Below are 24,831 nucleotides of genomic sequence, written 5' to 3'. Positions count from 1 at the left end.
TAAGATGTTTTCTTTTCCTCCGCAGAGGAAAACGATTATGCAAAAGTGCCCGCCACGTCACTGGCAAACTGGACACCCTAACGTAAACCTCAGAGGTGCGACCGACAAGCCGGCCCGTCTCAGCGGATGCCGCTCTGGGGCCGGCGCTGTCGGCCGAGGTGGGGGGCGGACGGCCCAGCCTGCGGCCCCTGCTGTGGGCTGCTCGTGCCAGCCCAGAGCAGAGGTGGCCATGGCCACCCGACCCCTTCCCGAACCCTCTGGCCTGTCGGCGTGGGGGCGAGGCCCTTGAGCTTGGTGTTGGATTCCTGCATGAGCGCCCGTGTGGGGTCGGGTGCAACTTACCACCCCCAGGACCGGTGGCTACTGGGCGTGCGCCCCTTCTGCGCACCACGGGGCCAGCCTGGAGCCCTGGCCAGGCCCCGGGAGGGGAGCAGGGGCTTTACTCTGCGAGGGAGGGGCTGGGCTGAGCAGCAGCAAGACATGGCGGGGGCCAAGGCAGCGTTCCCCAGAACCGGGACGCACAGAGCGGCCTAAGGGCGAGCCCTGGGCAGTGAGAGGTGATGGGGGGGGGGGTCTTTCTGGAAGTGAAGCCCCAAGCACCAAAGGTGAGAATGCAGTAGTTGGGGGTGGGGGATGCTCTTCCTCTGCCCAATCTGGTGGTCTCCTCCCAGGCCCGCCCTCAGGTGGTTTAATAAAAGACACGAAACAGAAAGAAGGCAGGTTCAGAAAATAAAGTTTGTTGGGATCTTGAACATTTTGGACAAAACCAACAAAAACTATGAACACACATTCCGGTTGTGGTGATATGAGGAGTAACGTCATCTTATTTAGTTCCTGTGACACACGTACAGCTGCTCGGCTGGGGTGCCTCCCGGGGAAAGGTAGCTCGGGAGGTTACGGGGTCTCCGGGCGGAACGGGGGCTGCTCCCCGCCAGCCGCCCTGCAACCGGAGGGCCGGGGTCAAGGCGGGTGCGCGCGCTCCGGCTTTGCAGTTCGGCGTGTGGCTATGTGAGTTCGCTGACGTCGGGGCTGCGCGGGCGCGCCGGCTGGCAGCGCGGGGTCGGGAGCAAGCCATTCGGCACGGGCGTCTGTCCGGCCACGCGGCCGCGTTGGTGTCAGAGAGAGAGCGAGTGGAGCAGGAGGAGGATTACCTGTTGACGGGTCCGAAAAAAATTTGGCATGCATGAAAACTAAAAAAAAAAAAAAAAAAAAGGCGTGGACGAGTTTGCAGCGGTGGTCACAGTGCGTGGGCAGCGGGGGCCAGGGCGCCGGCGGGCGTCACACAGTTCTGTCCGTCCCTGAGTGCTTCCTGAGGACCTTGCCGGCGTTCACCTGGTCCACCGCCAGCGTCTCCACCGCGGGCGGCGCGGGGGGCGGCGCGGGGGGCGGGGCGCCGCGCGGGATGCAGTGCGCCACGCCCACGTGCGCCTTGTGCGGCTTCTCGCGCGCGGGGCTGCGCGGCTCGCTCGCGCCGCGGTCCGACGCGATGGGGGGGATGACCAGGGGCCGCTCCTTGATGACGTGGACCTCGGCCGACTCCCTGGCCAGCAGGAACGGGGTGGGGTCGGGCATGGCATCCACTGGTTCCCGCAAAAGGAGTTTCCGGCTCTCGGCCCCGAATCTGTAGACCTCCTCAAACTCGGGGTGCAGCGGGGCGGACAGGCTCTTTTTCATCCGGCGGCGGGGCGTCTCGGGCAGCTTGTCCCTGGGCGGGGCTGGCTTGTAGCTGGCCAGCACGGGGCTCCCGGACGGGCTGCCGTCCGAGGTCCCGCTGGAGCTGAGCAGCTTCCTCTTGGTGGCGTGCAGCTGGGCGGTGAGGTAGGCGACGGTGCCCGCGCGCCGCTCCAGCTCGCCGGACAGCAGGCCCAGCTTGTGGCCCTGCGCCTTCAGCTCCTCCAGGTACTTCCTCTCGCGCTCCCGGCCCGTGCTCTCCAGCACGGCGACCGCCGCGTCCCTCTGCTCCAGCTGCTTGCGCAGCTCCTGGTTCTCCTCCTCCTTGGCCCTCAGCTGCGCTTCCAGTTCTTCACACCTCTTCTTGAGCTCGCTGCTTCTGGAAGACCCGTCTCCTAGAACAAGGGGGGACCAGGTTAAGAGCTCACCGGGGGGACAGGAAGACCTGGGGGTGCGCTTCCCGCGCCCACTGCAGGGCCAGCGCCGGCCCTACGCCGGCGGGACCCGCCTCGTGGGCCTCTCCCCGCAGTACAGCGTGGGAGACCAGGGCTGCCGAGGCCCGGCCGGCTCTCAGTGCTCTGGTTTACTGTATAAAAGAATGTCTCCAAATGTAAAAACTGCTGAAGCTAAAACTGGCAACTTCAGAGTTTTCGACCTGCCGGGTGCTTAGGATTAAACTGTTAGCAGCTCGTCTGCTCAGGTGGTGGCTGTTAAATGCCGGCTCCATTCAGGGCACTGCCGTGAAAGACGATCCTAAAAACTCCCCATCCAACACGCGCCGAAGCTCTGAGGTGCAGAGGAGCCAGGAAGGCAGGCTGTCCCCCCTGGTCTCTCAGCGCATGGCACCTGGGACCGGCCAGGGCCCGGCGCAGCCCTCGGCCCACCCTGCCTGCCGCCTGCACCGTGCACCTCCAGCCCCCGGCCGGGCTGCGGGGCCTCCCAGGGCAGCTGCGTGCAGCCCACGGAGGCAGGAGGCCCGGGGGGCCAGGCAGGCACCCGCGTGCGTGGGCGCCGCTCAGACGAGGGCCCAGGTTCAGAGATGGTGACACGGCCCTCAGCCTCGGGGCGGAGAGGCGGCGGGAATCCAGGGCTAGGACCGGAGTTCGCTGGGGCGGAGGGTTCCGGGCCCCACCTCCCCCAGGCGCTCGAGCTGCTCCTGGCTGATTCTCCCCGCTTCCGGGGCAAGCTCCACTGCGCAGCCTCTGCACGCAGCCTTTCTAGACGCTTCGGTCTCCGCCCTGAAAGCTGCGCGGACACTGGCTGTGGCAGCAGCGGCTCCGTCTCACCCGAGGCACTACCCCCAAACCTCCCAGGGCACTTTAAGCAGATCTCCAGGTTCCCCCCCACCCCCGACGGTGGGGTCACACCTCCAGGTCAGGAATCGGGGCCCCGAGTTCTTTGTGCGCCACTGGACGGCAGTGACCTCCACGCGGGGGGAGGGCGGACACCCCGCCAGCTTTCACACTGTCACCATGACACCCTGCCTGCAGCTGAAGAGGACGGCCTTGGGGCTCAGGGCGGAGACAGACTAGCCTCCGCCCGGAGGAGACAGGAAGTGAGGACGCCCTGATTTCTGTGACACAAATGGCAGGAGCGTGGGCGGGGCTCTCCGGCTGGATGTGACCGGTTCTCCCGAACCCCTGGGGGCATGGTGTCTGGCCCAGGGGCTTCGGGTGGTGGGTGGTGTCCTGCGTCTTCCACAGTGGGGGCCCTGAGGGTGGGCTCCTGAAACGCACTTAGGAGCCCGGGATGTGGGCGACAGAGTGGGAGCCTCAGTGCTTGGTAGTGCGCGGAGCCTCGTGGGATGGCTGGCCGGGGCACCCTCGCGAGCGCTGACCGCTGTTCGAGGCCTGCCTGCAAAAGCCACCTGGACTCAGAAGCAGCCCCTGCACTCCCTGGAGCCGTGTGGGGGGCAGGCTCTCTGTAACCCGGCACAGAGGCCCCGCAGCTTCCCCTCTCCCCTGCCCCCAGGCTGATCCCTGGGGGTCCCTGGGGATTCTGGTCTGGGGTGGGGGTGTTTCTGGGACTAGAGTCCAGAGAAAGCTGCTCGGCGGCCTTTGGGGAGCTACCTAGTAACCTGATTGCTCGCCCACATTCAGCAAGCAGCTGCCCTGTGCCGGGTCGCGTGCTGTGCAGGAGGGACTTGGGGGTGGGACCCGTCTCCTCTTTCTCTCTGCTTTAAATCACACCGTTTATGATTACAAGAGGAACGCGTGTTCACGGAAAACCGGAGCATCGGGAAAGCGTGCGAGAGGCTCTCCGAACACGCGTGTCAGCTGGAGGGACACAGCGCTCGCCGCCCCGCGGGCCCCTCGGCCCCCGGCGACACGCAGGGCTCCGGGCCCCATGCAGCTCTTCCCAGCAAATGCGTTTCGTCCCACGTGTGTGGCTGGCGAGCGTGGAGCCCACAGCAGGAAACCGTCGTCGCGGACTTTGGGGGAGGAAGCTCTTACCTGTCTGTTCTGAACTTTTGAGTGTCAGCTCGTATGTTAAATCTGAAAAGGAAACCAAAGAGGTTAATTCTGTGGGTTACAGTGCCCTTCGAGAGCCTCGCCGGCTCCGAAACGCAGGGGGACTGCCACACGCAGGCCGAGGGTCCCGCCCGGACAGGGCAGGTGAGGGGCATGCGCGAGAGCAGAAGCAGCTGCGAGTGGCCACTGGCCTTGCCAGGGTTTGGGGGGGCCTCCCTTTCCCCAAAACATCTCCCGACATCCACAATGAGCAAGCAGCTTGCTTTCACGTTTGGTCATCGGCTCCAAACGCATTGTAAATTCTGACTAACGCATTTTGATCTTTTAAGTGCTCGGCGTGCCCAGAAACGGCTTTACAGCTTTGTGCCTTTGTGCCTGGTGCATGTCCATCAGGCAAAGAGGATGGGGGGCAGCGTGCCCGCAGACTGCGGCCTCGCCTCGCGGGCTGGCCATGGCAGAGACACACCCCGCCCCCGCTCCCGCTCGGCCCGCCGCCCGCCCCCGCCCCGCACCTGTGCAGTGCTGCTGCAGGCGCCGGATCTCGGCGTGCAGGCCCTTGAGGGTGCCCGCGTGCTCCCGCTGCAGGAACAGCAGGTTCTTCTGCGCGCTGTGCAGCTGGTTCTCCAGGTTCGTGGCTGCCATGGTGACATCCAGATGGCCTGTGGGAGACAGACCCTGGTCGCTGTCCCCGACGACGACAGTCACGGCGAAGGAGCGGACGCTGCCTGCTCGCTGCCCCCCTCGCTCCGTGGGGTCACGGGCGGCGCAAGGGCCGGCTCCGGATGCAGAGGGACACACCGACTGCCGGGCTCCCTGGCCCCAGACCCTGGCCTCGGCACAGCCCACCCGCCTTCAACAGACTGTGACCGGAAACCGAGCGCCAGGCACGTGGGGCGAATATGTTCTAGAGACAGAGTCTAGACCTGGCCCAAGGGAGGGGTTGGGGGAGAGGTGGGCAGGACTCAGGGAAGCCCCCCAGTCCTTCTTGGGAACCTCCCGAGAACCATCTCACAGGGCCACACGGTGACTGCAGGAGCTGGAGCGCGTCCCCGAGCCCCACCCCCTCCTCCACTGCAGCCTCGGCGTCCGTCAGCAGCTGCTCATCAGGGCCTCTGCCTTTACTGTAACTGGAGAAACGCGGTGAAGCCGGTCGGTCTTTCTGGAAGAGCGACCGCAGTAATTCGAGAAGCCCTGAACCGCCGCCAGCCCTGAGAAACACAGGGACGAGCTGGGACGGCCTGTCTGGAAACGAGTCTCTAAGTGCAGAGCCTCAGCACGCTCTCCCTGCGCTCCTCCCCAGGCCCCCGCCCGGGGACACGCCGCCTGTCCAAGGCTTGCAGGCTGCGGCTCGTCCGCAGGACGGCTCCGGAGACGACACAGCCCAGCACTGCCACCTCGCTGGGGGACGCTAGGCACTGTCGCCCGTGAGCCCAGCGACACAGCCGCACCCAGCTCCGGAGCACATGGCCGTTCACAGCCGGAGCTCAGGACACACACCGTCCTTCCCGCCGCTGACAGGCCCCGGGCTCCCAGGGAAGGGAGGAAACGCGAGGGAGAAAACAGCAGAGAAACGGGGAGAGCGCGACGGGTCCGGGGAGGGGCGGGGGCAAGAGCCGGCCTGGGGAGCGGCGGCTCGGACACGGCCCGTCCGGGGTGGGCGCGTTCGCAGGTTCTGCAGCCTTGGGACTTGTCATCCCCTCCCTCCCACGCAGCAGCTTCATTGCCAGGGAGGTAATCACTCCCGTGTGAAAAGACGTGGCCGTGAGGGTGGCCGTCACGGTGCGGCTCGCGGTCAGAAGACCGGAAATGCACTCCAGACCCGGCAGGAGGCGGCCGGCTGCGTGGACGGCTGCGTGGACGGCCGTGATCGTGTCTGGGATGGCGCGCTCGCCCGGGCCGAGTGGCCCAGGCGATGCGGGCAGTTTCCAGCAAACATGGGGGCAGGGAAGGTGCCGCCCCCCAGATCGTGCCTCCTACGGCCCCGCGCGGGGCCAGGTGCTCCTGCGATCCTTGCTGTCCGGCCAGCACGTGGCCTCGGTGGGACGACGGGGCCTTGATGGGCCGAGCACGCCATGGGCGTCATGGAGGGCGCGTCTGAGCGGCACCCCGACTCCCACTCCGCGGGCTGAGCCGTCGGCTCCAGTGTCAGTGTCGCACCTGGGATGTTAATTCCTGGGGTCCGTGATGGGCTCTGGGAGCGGCCACCCCAGAGGAGACGCCTCGCCACTGACGTTAAAAGGGCAGGCCCACATCTGCGGTTCCTCAGCTAACGGACACGGCAGAGCCCGTGTGTCGGGCTGGCCGAGGGGCCGTTCCGGTGTGATCCACGGCCCCGAGGGTCTAGAATGGCAGAACAGGCCTCGGACGGGGGGGGGGGGGTGGCAAGCGCCGCCCCGCCTGCTGTGCACGCCGCCTGCCCCCATTCGCAGCCCGCGGCGCACCGCAGGCTGGAGACCCGACTTTGAAAAGAGGCCTCAAATCCGCGTGCTCTCCCCCACCCCCACCCCCGGACCACTGTCTCCTCCTCTCGCGTCTTCATTCCTCCGTTCTCCACGCTGTCGCAAGAGCGATCGAAAAAGCGGGAGACTGGGAACCTCCGGCGGCCTCACACCTGAGCACGCGGGCGCACGCGGCCGGTCACGGGCCCCTCTGCCCCCGGCGCGCCCCCCGCAGCTCGCCGCAGGTGCCCCCCTCGGCCCTCCTCGTGGGCGTCTCTGCGCAGGGCCCTGCTCCCCGGCCCCCTCCTGCCCACCTCAGGTCCCGCGCGAGGTCGCCTCCCCCCCACCCCCCGAGGCGCTGGCCCCAGGCCGGGCGAGGGGGTGTGCTCCCGGCCCTTTGCCGCCTGCGATGGCGCCTGAGTGCCAGTCGGTCCCCACCTCCGCGCACACTCCAGGCTTGCTCCCCGCTGCTCCCCACGCCCTTGCACGGCACTGGCGCACAGGGCCCTGCGGTCACCAGGGGGCCGGTCTGCCGAATGTGTGTGGCAGCTCGGGGGTGAAGGGCCTTCGTTCACGGGCTTCCCGCTTCATCTATAGGCCGGCCTCGCGCAAAGCGAACGTGATGCGCTAAAATGCCCCAAGTTCCGTCTGGCACTGATGGGCCAGACGCTTCTGTCGCCTCCACAGGGGCGGGCAGGGGCAGAACCAAGCCCGGCGGCCACCCCAGCCGGCATGGTGTTCAACTGTATGCCAACAAACTCGTGGTGTAAGTAAGTATTCGCACTGTGACTGCCTCAGTGAGTCGGTGGCTTTGAATTGTGCTCAATCTGTCATCGTTAATTTGCTGTCACAGGACAGAAATAAAAACGTGCCTGGAAGCTTCCGCCGTCACGGGCGGCAGTCTCGGGCAGACGGGCAGCGGGGACCGCGTGACAGGCTTCGATGGCTCTGTCCCGCGCTCCCGAGAGCCGCGAGCTGGAGGACGAGCGCTTTCGCGCCTGCGGCATTTCACCTGGCACCCCCCCCCCCCACGTCGCTCCCACCCGCTGTCGGCGTAGACGTCCCACGCGAGGAGGTCCCCGCTCGCGCAGGGCGTCCTCCGAGTCACGTCTCCAGGTGGGCGCCAGGCCACTAAGTTAGTTCCCATCGGCCCAAAACCCTAATGAGATCAAGATTCCCTGAGGACTGAGAGCTGCTGCTGCTTCGATAAAAGGTGACGTTTTAGCTTCTTATCCTCAGCTACTGAGGGCAGGTGATGACTGTGATGGCTCCGTCCTTCCTGTAAGCTGATGGAACAAAGGCTCAGAAACGTCCTGTTTAGGCCAAGGAGAAGCAGCTGAGAGATGTAGGTCATCTGGAGGAAGAGATGGCGTCGGCCGCCAGGGGCTTAATTCCGAATCTCTCAGACGCTGTGGGACTCGGAGACAGAGGAGTGTCACGGCCTCCCCTGAAGGCTCAGTGTGGACGACGAGGGTAAGAGGCAGGCCTCCCCTCCAGACGAACGACGTGTCCCGCTCGAGGGGAGGCGTCTGCCCATCTCAGCTGGGAGTGGCCCAGTGAGGGAGGGTGACGGTCGCCGAGCACGGCTGGCCGAGCCCCGCGCTGTCACACGGGCACGTCCCGTCGATGGTGGGCCCCTGTCGCGACGTCCTGGCTTGAGGCAATCCAGTTTTATTTCTCAGTGTCGCCGGGAGCCATCAGCAATTTTGGTTATTTGCTCGGCCAAAGGCAGCGCGGCCCGGACCCCGGCCCGCCCCTCCCCCCAGGAGCTGCCCGAGGCTGCAGGGACGGGGCTCCCTCCCCGTGACTGTCGCTTCGGGTCCCACACCCATGAACGCACACGGCCCTGCCAGTGTTTCTCCCCAAGAACTTCAGGAGCAGCGGGACGGGCATCTCAAAGGTCGAGGACTGGCCAGACAGGGGACCTTCATCGTGACTCGGACATTAAGGCACTTACACACGGTTTTCCTATGGCACGTTCTCTAGGTATTAAATTCCTGCTAATTTTCTGTTCACCCGTATGTTCAGAACATTGACACTTGGCAATGGCTTTCCGTTCCAAAGTCCACGGAGAGGGAGACGTGGCCGAGCCGGCCCCTGGGACAGAGAGAACCACCACCACCACCTCCTCCCGACGACGTGCGCCCAGGGAGGGTTCTTGGGGGGTGCGGGGCGCCGGCCTCGCCGAGTCTGCGCTGCAGCGGGGCGGGGACAAACGGCGGGTCAGGAGCTCAGGGCCGCCTCTCATCCTCAGTCGAGAGGAGTGTCCTCCCCGCCCTTTCAGGCGTCCACGCGTGAGCGGTGACGTCATTTTCTTTATGGGCCACCGCCGCATGCAGGGACAGAGCTCGTCCATGGCGCAGGCCGCCTGAGGAAAAGCCGGCGTGGCCTCCCGAGCCGGCAGAAACGTCAACCGAGCACGGCTGCCTCCGAGCCCAGGCGCCTGGCCCTCGGGTGCCTCGGGTGGGTGGGTGGGTGAGGAGCTGGAGGCCCGGTCGGCCTCGACTTCACGCAGGAACCCAGACGCTTTGCACACCGGGCCCACCCGCTCCCCGGGGCTCTGTGGCCGAGGCGGGTTGGGGGGGCACGGCGCACGCCGGCGGGGCACCCTGCTCCCCACGCTCCGGGTGAGACGGCCGGCACCTGAGGGAACACTGCCCAGCCAGGGCGGCCGAGACTCCCCGCGGTTGCTGACACTGACGACGTTTTCCAGGGCGTCGGGCGACGGCGGGGCTTCCTGGGCCTCTGCTTCGGGGTGAAAGGGCAAGGTGCCACCGCACCACACGGGTGTCCTGACCCGCCGGATCCCACACTCGCTGTCCTCCTGTCCAGGGCCGGGCTGACAGGAACGCCCGGGGGCTGCGTCCCCCCTGAGGTGCCCGGGGCAGCTCTGTGTGGCAGTGGGGGGGGGGGCCGCGCAGACTCAGGCCTCCCCTCCAAACCCACGCCTTTCCTCCTAACGGCCTCCCGGGCACCCGGCCCCTCGTCCCCAGGGGCCCTCGCCAGCCTCGGGTCCCCCCCGCCAACGTGCCCCACCCACCAGCACTGCCGTCCTCTCTGCCCCTCGCGCCTGCCACAGCCCTCCCAGCCCGGGGCTTCCGCACGCCTGCCCCCTCGGCCCGGAATGCCCTTGGCAGCCCGGCCCCCACCGCCCGGCCAGCCTCCACCCTTCACGTGTGGCCTCACGCGTCACAGACGGTGCCGAGCGGCGCGCTCAACGAGGACCAGGCTGCTGCCTCCAGCACCCATGGGGACCCGGCCACACCCGTCATCCCCTGACAGGCCGCCAGCAGTCCTGCGCAGCTCCACTAAGGAAATGGAACGGCCTGGCTCGGGCAGGCTCTCGCCATTTCAAAATGGAAGTTTCTTTGCTCCCGTGCAATCAAAGGCGGACCCCTCTTTCCGCTCCACACGAGGCCCGCGGACCCAGGCTCATAATCTTCGCGTCTGAGACAACGGCACACCGGTGCGCACGCGTAGCCGGGCGGCAGTTCTAACGAGCTACTTCGGATCCTCGCCGTGATAAGCGACGGCCCGTCCACGCCGCGGGCCATCAGCACTGGAGTCCCGCGGCCCTCTGCGCGCCTTCGGCCGGCCCGACGGGCCCTGCCGTGTGCGTGGGGACCCCTGCGGCTTGCTCGTGGGGACCCTCTGTGTGGCTCTGGCGTCCTACAGTGACGCGCTGCCACTGAGAAAGGCAGGCTGGCTGAGGGACACAGGCGGCAGGTGTGGAGACGAAGCGTACGAGGACAGGGGACCCCCCAGGAGGGAGGCCCTTTGCCGGGCGGGTTCAGGGGCTCAGCAAACGCCGAGCGCAGAGGAAGCCTTCGAGTCTGCCACGCCAGCACCCCTTCACGTCAAGCCGAGGTGTGGGGGCTCAAAGACGTTCTCAGCGCAGTGGGATGAGAGAGCAGAATGGACACCCTCGAGGTGTCGGACTATGTTTGTGGTTAAGTCCTGTCACCTAAATCATAATCTCGAACTCGCAGGGTTGTTTCAAGTGCTAAATGCAATCGCTAAATGCAGTCGCTCATGGTGTCCGGCATACAGTAAGTGCTCAATAAATGTTAGCTGTATTATTTTAGGCAAATACCGGTCAAGAGTTACGTCCGCGTCGCTTCCGCCGTCCTACAGGAGGGAACTTCCTGGACGTCGCCCCAGCGTGGAATGAGCCAGCGGACGTTCCAGTCCCTCCCGACGAGGGACACATGAACGCAAACTGAGGCATTTTCTGCCGGCCCGTGTCTTCCATGTTCGCCGGAGAGGAGCCAGCCAGGGAAGTGAGGCAGAGCGAGGCGCCCCGAGGGACAGTGAAACCTACTTCTTACTCTGGAACAATCTATAGTACTTTACGAGAAGCTAAAAAAGGTCCAAGGCTAATTAGGCCATCAACTCTCAATCTAAAATAACTTGCTTTTAGAGGAAAGGAAATTTACCGTCTCTGAACACGCACACTGACGTTATGCTAGATTCACAACGCTCCTGGATGAAGAAACCGTTTGAGGTTGCAGGACCCTACAATTTCTGCATGTACAGGTATTTAAGAAATTCAACCAGTGAGTTATCTGAGAACCGCCGCGAGTTAGGGCGCCGAGAAAAAGGACATCATTTCAAGAAAGCGGAAACGTTCGACAACCCTTTACTGAGAAGAGGGTCCACCATTACCAAGGCAAATGGCACACGTTTTTATATACAAAGAGACAAAAGATCTAGCAGGCGTACAACAAAGTGTGAAGAGCGCTGATCTTAGATGGGGAATGGTGGGCAATTTCTTTACTTTTTAAAAATTCTATTTCAGTACGACCTAAAGCTTTGAGGAACACATATTTATAGTCGAAACAATTATAAAGCGCTTTCTCTTTAAAAAGATAATCGCTAACTCTCCGCTAGCAAAGCGGCATCATGTTTTAATTATGTCGTTCCAGGGCAGTCTCGGGTTGCGAGGGCTCTGACTGCTTTGCTGGAACCAAGAATTATTAACGGGAGGGCAGGTTTCTCAAAAGCAACAATTTAGTGTCCCTACGACATACAGGAACTAGTCACGGGGAGCACTCGAGTGCCTCCCGACCCGCACGCGGCAGGCATTCCTCTAACTCTCTGACATTTTCCGTCATAAAGCACAAGCCGCCGACAGCCATCTGCCTCTGGAGGGACGTGCGGGCGGGCGTCAGAGGTGTGACAGACGCGACTGCGGAGGGCGCAGCTGGACACGGAAACACGACACGTGGCCGTCGAGCCTGCGGGCCCTGCCGGCCCTGGGCACCTGCGTGATGGAGTCGCTACCTGTGTTTCTCCGGTCTGGGTGCCTCGAGCTGGAAGGGTTTCTACCTCAAAACCATGTCAGGTGTCTGCGCCGGTCGGGGCGCGGCCGCTCTGTGGAAGTGTACCAGGGAGCGGGTCTGTGTTTCAGACCCAACACGTCCCTAAGTGGGCTGTGCAGGTCCAGGTGGGCAATGCATGCGCTTCCATGGCCAGAAGTCACATGGTGCCTTCTGCCAGGGCCCCCGGCCTCCCGGAAAACTGGGTGACTTAACGGCCAGAAAGCCCACACCCTGTGGCATGACCCATCCCCATGGCAGGAGGCCGGGCACAGGCACCCCACCTCCTGCCCCGGAGGGCTCTGCGGTCCAGGCGTGATGCCGGGGCAGTCAGCTCAGCCCCTTGCACTGCGGAGAGAGTCTCAGCAGTTGCGTCCAGAAAAGGAGGTGGCCGAGCGGCTGTGGGGCTGCAGCGGCTCCGCTCAGCCCTTCCCGCCCTCCCTGCGTCCTGCCGCCCCCTGCAGGATGACCGCCCTCCAGGGATCACCCAAATAGCCTCGTTTCATAAGCCAGAGCTGAAAGCATTTACGATGAAACAGAGATGCCACTTGTCAACTTCTAACAAGCTTGTCACTTGCCAAGATGATCGTCAGCCAACAATTTAGGGACGGACAAACCTCACAGCTCGCCGCACGAACAGTCAGTTCTACCTCGTGATGTTTTGCTCTAATTTGAAGCAGGCCACATCTGATCAGTGTTTCTTTCCGTTTCTACGTCGAACTGTGACTGCTGCAGATTTTAATGGCCTACTGGTTGATAACTGAAAGATAATGTGACCCAAATGCCAAACTGCCTTTTCACTAATCAAGCAGGAGATAAATCTTAGTGCTTGATGAGTACCATCTAAATTGTATTTCCTGGGCTGAGAAAACGTGCTTGCTTGCTTTAAAAATCTCTCTCTATATGGTCTGCCAAGCAGCTGGACCATTTCAACTGATTTAACTGATAGAGCTGCTTTTATCCATTTTGTGGGCCTAATTATATTATAAATTTTAAGGGAAAAAAGGCATGATTAACTGAAGTTCTATTCATTTTAACTTAGCCGTACTTCATCACTTAGAATAAAATAAAATAGCGAGTTGTTTCACTCGTACTGATAGAAGACGTTGCGCTAAACCTTCACTGCGTGCTTTGAGGTGACTGTCGAGAGCGCCCTGCCGGGCCCCGGCCACGCCAGCCCGGATGGCGTCATCATTAGCTAGGCCATCAAGCAGGACCGCGTCGCCTCCTCTGACTCCCTCGTCCACAGAATGGTTATTTCTGAAGAGTTTAAACCAGGAGGACATTCAAGATCTTTGAAATTATTAAAATAGTCTAACAATAGTTAATTCAGTGAGTAAAGCTGCTATGGCTGGGCATTTAATTTTCATAATTATGTATTCTCCGGTGATCACTAATCCAATATTTGCTTTTATTGGACGTTTATTTCTATGGAATAACAGTTTGAGTGCTGATATTTTTAAAAGAAGATAAGCCTATTCTCGGAAAACAGCGTTTACCTAGATCTTCACTTCCTGTACCTCTGACGGCTTCGGCACATCCACTGAAAGCCGCCTGACCCTTTGATTCTCCATGCAGTGATCTTCCGGATCCGACACAGACTATTCACATGTTTAAAAGTTTCCTTTCCGTGAGCTTCCTGGACTGTGCGGAACGGATCAGGCACATTTTACTGGTATTTCAGGCTGACCCCCGTAAAGTTCTTTCCACTCACAATGATTCTTTATTATGTCAGGGAACGAGAGAATCCCCAGAATCCTATATTCTAGCTCTTCGGAAAAACTCCCCACCAGATACCGGTCAATTAAGCTCTGTCATTTAAACCGACGGGCCACGCCGAGATCCAGCCGGAGCCGCCAAGCGCGAGGATGAGGCCAGGCGGCAGGTGCTGTGCGTGCCGTCTTCGAGAGCCTGACCTGGCGACCCAGTTTGGGTGTTAGATCAATGAGCCATCGATACGTTAACCCAGCGGAAAGGAATGAAAACGAGCCACGAAAAGTACAGACGGAGACGGGACGAATGTATCCCATGGACGACCTGTCAGCCGTGGGGGAGGAACTGGGCGCCGCGAACGGCTGTATTTTCTGCTCGGGATTTTTCCAAGACTGGAATGCGAGCCGGTGCTCGTGGCCCACCCTTCCCTGGCGAGAGGTCACCGTTTGTACCTGCACTTCCGTCACGCTCTCCATTTGCACACTGCCTCTGCTTTGTTTTCCTCTCACGTGACCTCGATCTCTCACAACGGCCCCACTTTAATTCAGATGTGTTTAATGACAAGCACCCGATGCACCCGGTGTGGGCGCCGCAGCAGCTTTGGTTCAGAGGGCCCAGATTTTCCGTCTGAAGTCCCAAATCCTTAGGCTGGGGGTTCCAGCTCCTTCTGGCTGATCCAGCTCTGTGGAGTCTTGGTCAGCGGGGAGCCTGCGGAATTTCTCTTCCCAGTTTTCATAACGGCAGGATGGTCACCTCGGCCCACACGGGGCAGACGCCCTCCTTGCTGGTGGGGGAGAGTGTGGAACAGCCGAGCCGGGCATGCCCCGTGATGCTTTACGAGCTGGTGTCACCACTGCTGGGGCCGATAATCCGTCCCATCGCTCCCAGCTCTGCCCTAACGCAGCCTCTGGGTCAGTCTACGGCATCTGGGCACGAAAAGACTCAAAAGCAGTTTTTAATCGTGAAGAGCTGGATATCATTCATCAAAGTCGTTAATTATGCCTGTGATTATCAAGCGTCTGTGCCAGGCTCCTAGATGATCAAGTTTTGAACACAATCACGCAAGGTAGGTATGATTACGTCCATTTCTTAGAGAACTAAAAGCTCAGAGGAGGAAGACGCTCGCCTAAGCTTATAAGCGCCAAATGCAGGCGCTACCTGCCCGTCTCTGTCCAAGGCCCTCCGCACCCATCCCGAGGTGCTTGTCAGGGATCGCAGCCTGTGCTGTCTGCAGCCGGAAGGTCTCACGGCAGCTCTGGGAGGTGCCGGTTCCGGTTGCCCACTGTGCTCTGGAACGTTCCGTCCCCGTGTGGCCACGACAGAACGGAGCAGCGACACTGCTGCCGACCGTGACGGTGGCTGCCATCCGCCCGGCGCGCTGTGCGCCAGGTGCTGCGCCGAGCGCTGCCCGTGCCTCGTCGACTCCTCGCATCGGCTCGAAGGGGCAGACGCTGTCTCCCCAACTTGACGCACTGGGAAACAGAGGCACAGAGCGCGCAGACTTGGCCTTGTCGAGGTCACACACAAACGTGGTCTCTTCCTGGCGCTCTGGAGCTCCCTCCTCCCTTTTCTCTTCGAGGGAGAAGCTGCGCTAACACAGGCCTCCACTTTTCATCAGGAAGGTCCCACCTTCGGCTCAGGCTTTTCGCTGAACCTTAAGGCACCCAGGGACAAGACTCCACCGAGGCGCGGCCTGCTCCGCCAGCTGCTGTCCAGTCGAGAGTGGACCCTACAGACGAGCTGCACTCACAAGCTTCGGCGGGACAGCAGGGCTGGGGGCTGGGACGAGCCCTCGGGCTCTGGGTCCGGCATCGGGCAAGTTGCGTCTGCCTCACTCTATCTGTAAAATGGGAAAACTGTCCCTGCTTTGTTAGGGTTGGAATGAGGACTGATCATGAATTCATCCAATGGAACTTATCTTCATGATGGAATATTCTATTCTTCTGCTAACAAAGTAGCCACTAGCCACATGGAGCACTTGAAATGTAGCTGGTGTGTCTGAGAAACCAAATTTTTCATTTGGTTTACTTTGAATCAATTAAAATTTAAACAGCCGCACGTGGCGAGGGGCCACCATACCGGGTGGCGCGGATGGCGAGCGTTTAAACCGTGCCTGGAACTGTTAGCTGCTATTACTACGGGTCCCTGTGCGGAGTCCCCCGAACGTGTCGGGGGCCTGCTGCGGCCCGTTCTCACTTCGCACCCCGAGCAGCACTCGGCCGTTTCGGTCTGACCGCCGGCGTCACGCTGCCCCGTGTGCGTCTCCCTGGCAGTCCTCGCCACCTGAGGCGGGCCCCGCGCCCCTCCGACAGCAGCGGCACGTAACCCCCACGAGCGCCAGGGCTTTTCTGTCCGTCCGTTCCCTGCTGTCGCCAGCACCGAGAGGAGGAACGAAGGCCTCGCAGTGGAGCTGGTCCTGAAGAAAGGGTTCTCTACAGGTGAAAAGCGGGGGCGACCTCGCCCGGTCCCCGCCGACTCCCACTCTGCCCCCATCAGAACGCGCTGTCTTGGCTGGACGTGAGAGGCCTTGGGGATGTTTCCGATTGCCATGAGGACAAGGTGGAGGAGGGAAGGTAGGTTCACGCTCGCCTTTGGGGATTCTCTCAATCTGCACCTGGAAAAGTCATTTGGTCGCCGTGTGAATTCAGTGCTGAAGCCACAGCACAGGGCCACAGCCTACGTGTGGCTGTCCCACGTGAAACCAGGGGCTCGGTTCACGCTTTCAGAACTTGTCAGTGGAGGCCAGAAATGTAGAAATTCAGGAAACGTCCATGCCGAGCTTTGATGATGCTTTTCCTGGTCCGTGATAAAAAGAACAAGGACAAAGCAGCCGCTTATCTGCAAAGCCGACTTTATTCGACGCGAAGGACAATACTTTATTTCAGAATTTCCCAGTCACCGAGTGCGCCGCTCACGGCTGCCGACCGCCTGGGAACCACTTGCGTCGCCGAGAGGACGAGCCAGCAGCGGTGCTCTGCACCAGGGTGGGCCGTGGCTCACCTGCTGCAGTTTGCGAGGCCTGTCACGACAGGCAGGGCGGCAGGTGTCCCTTTAAACACGCACCTAGAGTGCAAAGATCAGGCCGGCACACGCTCCGACGGGCTGCGGACGGAGCCCTGCGCCCACAGTTTATCCGGGGATATGCGACTCGGCCGCCAAAGCGCATGGAAAGCAACGCGGAATTAAACCCTCGGGCGTCCACACCCGGGCCGGGCCGGGGGAGGGGAGCCGGGACGGCTCACCCACCCCAGCGCCTGGAGCCTGTCCCCCACCGGAGCCACACGCACCCCGGCAGGCAGGCACCGGGTCCCGATCATTTTGGCGCTGAGGAGGCACATGAGGCTTCTGGCTGCTCTCGCCATGGCAGGACATTATTGTGCCAGGTGAAGCTGCGTTCTGTCACCGGGAAGCGCCGACATTCACTCACAGGTGTGAGAAGCCTGGTCACTAGGTTCACACTCGGGTGTCACGGTCCACGAAATCACGTCCTCCTTCCTGCATGGATGACGCTGGCCTTCGCTGCTAACCACCTCTAACTTCGCTGTTCTCCTCGAAGGCCCGGGGATGGATGATCTGCGCTCGACCCGAGTGTCAAAGGCGTGACGATGCCCTGCGCGGGCAGGCCCTGGTGGCTCCCGGGGCCTCCCGGAAACGCACTGTCCTCTGACCGCAGCCCGGTGGCCGGCGGCACTCAACGCGATGTTTCTAGAACGTTGACGGTCATCCCAAACCGCTCTGAGCTCCACCCTGCGACCTCAGGTGAGACACGAGGGAACCCCCAAACCGCTGAACCCAGCTGTCTCCAAGGTCTCGCCTCTGGCTTTATTCTGACTTAGATTTTTATTTTGTCTCCTCCTTAAGACGGGCCTTTGCCCTCAAACGATCGGGTTTGGCAGTGCTCGCCTCTGGCCCAGGTCCTAACACCGCAGCCTTCCCATGCTGATGAACCTCTTTTGGTCAAAAACGGATGACTTGACCGTCTCCTTGACGGAAACGAATCCCTCACTTGAAACCCCTCGCACAGAGCAGGGGCCAAGGAGGATTACCTGTCCTCCTCCCCATCAGAAAAGCCTGGTCCTCCTCCCCTGACCCAGGGCCATCGCCCACGTCAGGGAGCTCTCGGCTTCCACCTGAACCTTCGGGGCTGGTCACCAGGACGGAACCAAAGATCAAGAGGATCCACTATTGGAGACAAAGACCGACCCCTCCTTGAAAACGACGGGCCATCCCTGAAAGCCCTATATTCTTGTCTGCGGGAACATAAAAGTGAAAAGCAAAACAACAAACCTTTATTTTATCATGGTGCAAGACAAATCCTTCTAACAACTGATCTGCCACATGCCACCAACCACTGAGGGGGAAATGACGGCAGCGCCTTTCACCTGAGTTGGTACGTGTGACGCTTTGAGACAGGAGCTAAAAGCCTCCTTCGGGGTTCGGGCCATGGCATGAGCCTAACCTCCCGCACCGGTTCATCATTAGAAAACCGGATCAGAAACTAACAGACAAATAGGGCCATTCCTGGATTATTATGCTATGGCTGCTGGAACTGTAATTTGAGGAGCTGATGTTTTTACACCCGTGTTACACCGAAGTTGGCCCTTTCACAGTGTGACACTCATTTGTAGGTAAACGTGCAACTTTAAGGAAAGCAGTATTTTAATAACACTGAGAATTATAATTTTTATGAGGCAGCAATGCATAAGCACTGTTACATAAGAAAGTGGGCTTAAAAGAATGCCTTATAAACCCTCTTGCTGATACAGTAAATGAGAAGGCCACAGAGGTCATTTAAAATAGATTAAGAAATATGAAGAGTAAAAGATAACAAATCTTCTAAAAATCTGAATTTAATATCGTAAGTGTTTTCAAAGAGGCAACCAAGAGAAAAATTACAGCAGTGGAGTATTTTATAGGCCTCCGATTCCATTTATTATTATTACAAGTGTTCTTCCATCTTTTTTCTCTCCTTTGTTATATGCTTAATCTTAGTCTGCTCTCCAGCATTGAGAGTTACATAAAATATAAACTCCTGTTCTCTGATTAACAAAGAAGTCTTTTAAGACATCTGTGCCTTCAGAGATTGTGGCTAACCTTTAACCTCTAAAAGGGCTGCTTTCTAACTGGCTGCCTAACTTGAAAACTTGTCCTGGTTGTAATGGTTATTGCAGCATTTGTCTATGGTTTTTTTGTTTTTTTGTTTCCTGAAGGAGTAAATACTTACAAGAACTTGATATTTTTTCCCTTCATGCGTAAAGTATAAAAAAATGCGTTTCTTTTTCAAACTAAATCTGAGAGTCTTTGTCTAATTTAAAGGATCACACCCAAATTTGGGTCGGGGGCAACTGGCACAAAAGCATGAGACAAACTCCTCTGCTAAAGAACAAAAGAGAGGAAGTATTTTAAAAAGGGTTTTAAAAAGCTTAAGTACACGTATTCTGAATTGTTTTTCTCCCTCTAACTTCTTCCGAAATGGAGGAGGTCAGATGCTGTTGAACTCAGCAGTCCTCGTGACCCTTATGCTCCACTTCAGTCGTGTGCAGAGAGCAGTTCCTGGGTGCTCCGGTGCTCACAGGAAACTGCTGGGCTTCTCGGACACAGATGAGGTCCTAACCCCACTGACCCGCTCACTGCATGTGTTGTGATTGGCAGTCAGTAGCCTAACTTGTGTTGTAACGGATGCGGCATCATTGTTGATGGAGTACCATTCCCAAGCCTGGCTTAGCACAAACAGGACACATCTTTTTCTTCTCCAAACACAAGGCTCCGACTCATTAATCTTTTCAGTGCATTGTAATTCTGCTTCTCCCCAGCTCTGTTTTACCTTCGGCTGCCAACATATGTTTAAACACAATGCAGACGTACTGGAAAAAAGTCCAATGCAACTTACTGTAGGTGGATATGACTGGACTTTTTGCTGTGAAATTTGAGTCATGTTTGAGTAATGAAATAAACAGAAACTAAAATGCAGAGCAAGCACAAGAAGCAGCTCTCAATCTGTATCTTTTAAGAAATAACTTCAGCTAAGAAAAAAGCCTGTTCATCTTCACAACCTGCCGAATATCAAAAGAATGGCAGACATCATCCCATTTTTAAAGAGCTTTAAAAAAAACCCCTCTGTTTGCCTTCGTAGCAAAGGGTACTTTTCCTCTTGATTAAACGTTTATTATAGAAAATACACGTATCACTAAAAAAGAGTCTTCTTAAACAAAACATCGAATGAGAGTGCTTTATTACCAGCGAGGGCCCATACAAAGTAGGATGAGAAACCCCTGATTAACGGGCTGACCTCTGTCTTAGTGAAAACCTTCCCCGGGTTCACGCTGGTATCTGGGGATGTCATTATGCCTGCGACTATAGAAGCCGGTGTAGGAAATGAAAAAGAACCCCAATGCCCTCTAACGCAGTTCCGCGGGAGCCCTGAGGCTGTCCCTCCCCACCTCAGAAGGCTTCAGCCACAGCCCGGTGCTGCCATGCAGTCACCATTCCTGCCCATCCGGGAATGGGCTTATCCGGAAACTCCAAAGGGAAAAAGCAGCCCCTTCTTCCCACGGTTGGAGCTTCTCATCAAAAGCAACTCTTGCTTTTACGTCAAAGGGAACTCTGTCCTCCTCTAAGCACTACTCGTCTGCTTCTGGACTCGGAAATTACTCTAAATCCATAAAACCCTTTGCTGCACGTCAGATGCTAAATATCTGAAGACAATTAGGGTACAATCGCTTCCCTGCTCAAACCTTTCTGCAGATTTTAATAATAAAGCTAGAGACGTGAAAACTGGTGTCGCTACCGGCACCTACCTAACCCGTCCGGGCTATGCCAATCTGAGCCCAACGTATACTGCACTCTCATGTGTGAAATACATAAAGGCACCTAGTGGCTGCGCTTTATGAGTATTCAATGCAGCAGATAAAATTAACCTTAGCTAATATACACGTATACCCCTATGTACTAGGAATTTTTTACGGCTGACCTTGTCCCAGATTGGAGAAAAAAGGCCCATGTATTTTCTTGCCAGAAATATAAGTAAATGCTTTATAATATAAAAACAAGTATTTCTTAAAAGCATCAAGTTATTAACATCAGTATTGTTGCAAGTTCACTTCACCAATTAAGTAATGAAAATAAAATGAATTTACCTAACGAATAACAGGAGTTAAGAATCCGAATGATCTATTATAAAAGGATTCACTTGTTTTTTAAAAAAACATCTGATTTCCAAGCAACCTGTTTGTTAGATTGATGTATGTGCCACAGTAAAAATCTGATACAAATAATTGTTCCATACTTTAGATTTTAATCACACTTAAATTTAATTTACTGAGTATAACATGATGCTCAGAAATAAAAACTATTTTAAGGTTTTCAGTAGTGTGTATGTATATGTAATCACATACATATATAATACATATACATCACAAGCCTTAAAATCTTTCAAAAATATTTCATGGAAGATGAACATTCAGCCAAAAGAAATACATCAATTCAAAACATCTTTGGAGTTAAAAATCACTTCAAATGTTAGCACCTTTTCCTTAAATTCAATGGCAAGAAAATGCAGGCCAATTCTTAACTGTGCAAAAAAAAAAAAAAAAAAAAAAAATCATTTAATAAAACAATAGCAATGCTTTTAAATAAATTTCAAACTTAAAGGTCTTTTAAAAACAGCAATTCTAGCTTTAACACTCTTACAGGTAGGTTTCTGGAAATGTATAACATTCAAGTATTACAGCCTGGTAGCTTGGATTTTGTTATAAAATCGATTATTGCAACTTAAATTACAGAGCATATTTCCTCTTAGGCCACCTCGTTTTCATTACAGGAATAAGATCATACTGCTAAATGTCAAAGCCTGAAATTAAACAATACAGGTCAGCATGAAAACGTGTTAGATAAACTAGAGTAGCAACTCACTGTAGCTGAAGGCAGCGCTGTAGCCAAGCCTGGAGCTCTGCTGCATATGTGCATTATGCTCAATTTCATGAATCACAAGCAAATTGTTATTTAGGGTAAACCCAAGCACCCATCAAAGCTTTAGGAAAGGGCTGTAGAGTACTTACGTAAATGGTTAACAGGCAGGAGACAATGCAACTTATCGGGGACGTTCTCTAACGTCGAAAGGGTGGTAAAACGCATTTAAAAAGGCGATGTGGATTCAGACGGCCTCCTCCCCACAGCATCCCCGACAAAGCAGGGCCTGGCCCTCGGGCGCTCCTGGTGCACCTGCAATGCGGATCCCTCACCCTACAATCCCACCCCGGGGCTGGCCTCTCCTGCCCCATCAGATTGGCTTGGGTGCGCGGTGCGGACGGCCCGCAGCCTGGACCGGAGCCCTGGCAAAGGGCATCCCCCTCTGCATAACGGGCTGGGAGACCCTGCGGGCAGCCGGCGCGAGGGTCGCTGCGCCTCACTTTTGCCCTCCTTTCCAACACTTTTGTTTTCCCGAGTTTCCGCAAGGGCACACCCTTTCCCATCCACGAACCTCTGGGGGTGGGACGGGGGGGACCCCCTTCCCCTGCAGTGAAGGCTTCAAAATTCATCAAAATGAATTCCTGTCCCGACAGGTGCTCCCGCCGCCCACAGAGCCTCCCCGCAGGTACCGCCAGGTGAGCAGGGCAGGACTCGGTCACACCTCGGGCCCCGCCTCACCTGCGGGCGCGGCCGTCGCGGTCTTTCAGGCGGCTCCCCCCCTCGGCGCGGTCCTCCCGGCGGGCGGCAGCGGGGGCCGGCGGCCCATGGGCGGGGCGGGGCGGCGGGCGGGGCTGGCTGCGGCTCCGGCCCTGCCCCGGCCCGGCCGCCGAGGGAGGTCAGTGGGCGCCGCCCGCCCGGCGCATCTCGCCGGCTCCCACCCGAGCGCTCGCCGCGGTGCACGCCGGGAGCGGGGGCCGGGGCGGCGAGGCCGTGCCGCGCTGACCCGGCGGACAGCCGAGGCGCCGGCGCGGCGGCAGGTCTGTGTCTGCGGGGTGGGGCGGGACGGCCCGATCGATACTCACTTCGCGGGGCGGGGGACGCCGCCCCGCTCCCGCCGCGGTGGCTGGGCAGGGGCACAGACCCAGGGGAGGGAGGGAGGGTCTGCCGGTGGGACGCAGGCGCACAGCTCAGGTGCGGCCGCACTGCGGTTGCCCTGGGCAACGCGCGCCCGGGCGGGGCGCGGAGGAGGGGCGAGCGGCGAGGGGGCGCGCGCGCGCCGGGCCCGCGGCTGGCGGGGGGGTGGCGGCGGTGCCCGGGGCGCGCCCGGGGTCGAGGGGAGCGCGCGCGCGGGCGGCCGCGGGGCGGGCGCCGAGGCGGGGGGCGGGGGCGAGGCCCGGGCGGCGCGCATGCGTGCGGCCCCGCTCCCCTGGGGCGCGCCGGCCGCGTGCGTGCGCACGCGCGCTGCGGCCCGGCGGCGTCGGTGTGCGGAGCGCGCGCGCGCGCGGCTCGGAGGCGCACCTGTGAGGTGTCCCTTGAGGAGAGCGAGCGAGAGGGCGGGTGGGTGCGCGGAGCCCGCGGCCTGGGGCGCCTCAACCCCTCACTTGGAGTGAGTTCTCGGGCGGCCGGGCTGCAGCCTCTGCATTTCTTTTCTGGACCCGGGCGGGGATGCGGGGGGAAGGGGAGCGGGCTCGGGGCGGGGAGGAGGCTGAGTGCGTTAAAGAAAAGGAAAACAACCCATCACTTGGGGTGGGCCTCGGGCCGGCCGGCGCCGGGGCCTGGGCGGGGAGGGTCGGGGCCGCTCGCGCGTCCCGGCGGCCCGCGGCCCCCGGGCAGGCCGCGCCGAGGGCAGCCTGGCCTCGGGCCTCCGCCAGCCGTCGCGGGCCCGCAGTGCCGGGCGCGGGGCGCGGGGGTCACAGATGGCGGCCGGCTGCGCGGCGCCGGCCGGGCAGCGGCGGGGGCGAGGCCCGGCGAGGCCCCGCGGGAGCCGGACTCCCGAGCCGGGCTCCATTGTTGTTGCAGCCGGAGGAAGGGGGAGCAGCCCAGCTTCGGGAGCGAGGGAAGCCGCGCCTTGGAGCCTTTCCAGGCGGGTCCCGGGAGAGGCGGTAATGGCCGCGCCGTGGGAGCGGGGAGCCGGCGCGGCGGCGAAGCCTCGCTGCATGCGTGGGGCGCTGTTGTGTGTTTCAGAGCGCCTCGCGCCCCGCCGGAGCCCGACGAGCATCCTCCGCAGGTGATGAGCCCCTCGCGCACCCGGCGCGGAACGCCGCGGCCGCCGGACGCCTCCATTGTCTGACCGCGGCGAGGGCCGGGGTCGCAGCCAGGTAAGCCGCACGGCCGCGCGGCCGAGCTCCCTCGCACTCCCACATCCACAGGATCCTGTCCTCTGCCAGGACTCGACTTCGGTTTTCTCGCTGTCCCCCGCTCTCACTAACTCAGCATGCCCCCCTCCGAGGCGTATTCCCATCCGGACTAACCCGCCCGCGCCTCTCCGCCAAGTCACCTCTCGTTTCCCTCAAAATCCAGCTCCTTTGTGGAACCTCCCTTGCTGAACCCAGGCGACTAAATCTCTCTAGGAAGAGCCTGCTCTGTCCTTTTCTAGTCGATAGTTTGCTTATTGCTTGTCTTATTAAAACAAAGGAGACCAGATAGAAATAAGGGGAAATTCTAAGTTACTGCTTTTTTAAAGGAACGTTTTGTGATAGTTTATTGTTTTAACAGGGTCGAACAGTTTTTATGTATTTTGTCTTCTCCCTTAGAGGGGGCCCCCACTTCCTTTATAGATGCATAGCTTTTTAGAGCAGAAAAATGACCTTGTTTGACCCACAGGTTAGTTGAAAATTTTAAATTAATTTTAAGATAGTAAAGTCATGTATTTTCTTTGTAAAAATTAAAACACCACAGAGATGGCTAGTCTTTGACTCCCAACCCCTGTCTCCAAAAATGACAACTACTTTGTGTTTGGCATGTGTACTTCTAGGTCTTTTAAAGTATGTGTGTACTTGCATCGCCTTTGTTTTAACAAGTACTAGTGTACTTTTTTTCAGTTTTAGCATGTGATGTGTTAACTTATTTTGAAGAACTGCCTCATTTTCCATCGTTTGGGTAGACCATAGTTTATTCATCTATTTCCTGGATAGATGCAATTACAATTTTAACTTTACATTTAAAACAGCATTTTAGGTTTTTGCAGTGGTTCTCTGGTGCAATGAAATTTTAGCGAAGGGAGCACAAATCTACAGGCGTTGCAGAGAGCAGGCGTTTATGATGGAAGTTCTCTGGTTAAGAACTTACATGCTGGAGCCTCTGCCCTTCCCC

General features: G+C 58.7%; 2 protein-coding genes across 9 annotated transcripts in view; one reads left to right on the top strand and one right to left on the bottom strand.

Annotated features, from left to right (window-relative positions):
* Window positions 1-716: 716 nt before the first annotated feature.
* On the bottom strand, window positions 717-22,736 carry CCDC92 (coiled-coil domain containing 92). 4 transcript variants are annotated; one of them, XM_036220482.1, is made up of 4 exons: window positions 22,602-22,736; window positions 4,655-4,801; window positions 4,125-4,166; window positions 717-2,066 (listed from the first exon to the last, which is right to left on the bottom strand). In XM_036220482.1, exons 2-4 carry the CDS (start codon window positions 4,782-4,784, stop codon window positions 1,279-1,281), a joined length of 960 nt encoding a protein of 319 aa, XP_036076375.1. In that variant the 5' UTR covers window positions 4,785-4,801; window positions 22,602-22,736; the 3' UTR covers window positions 717-1,278. The 4 variants fall into 4 exon arrangements, with proteins under 4 accessions (XP_036076375.1, XP_036076374.1, XP_015989439.2 ...); XM_036220481.1 differs by lacking the exon at window positions 22,602-22,736 and adding an exon at window positions 22,258-22,398; XM_016133953.2 differs by lacking the exon at window positions 22,602-22,736 and adding an exon at window positions 22,091-22,239.
* Window positions 22,312-24,831, top strand: part of LOC118602805 (serine/arginine repetitive matrix protein 2-like) — a 27,421-nt gene continuing 24,901 nt past the window's right edge. For all 5 annotated transcript variants that reach the window (XM_036220483.1, XM_036220487.1, XM_036220486.1 and 2 more), the window contains exons 1-2: window positions 22,312-22,556; window positions 23,704-23,837. In XM_036220483.1, the coding sequence (XP_036076376.1) occupies window positions 22,344-22,556; window positions 23,704-23,837 (347 nt within the window). In that variant the 5' untranslated portion in view covers window positions 22,312-22,343. The remainder of the gene's footprint in view (window positions 22,557-23,703; window positions 23,838-24,831) is intronic.

Source organism: Rousettus aegyptiacus, unplaced genomic scaffold (assembly GCF_014176215.1).
Source record: "Rousettus aegyptiacus isolate mRouAeg1 unplaced genomic scaffold, mRouAeg1.p scaffold_m13_p_5, whole genome shotgun sequence".
Lineage (NCBI taxonomy): Eukaryota > Metazoa > Chordata > Mammalia > Chiroptera > Pteropodidae > Rousettus > Rousettus aegyptiacus.
The sequence above is the reverse complement of the archived record's forward strand: the minus strand, read 5'-3'. Positions and strand labels throughout refer to the sequence as shown.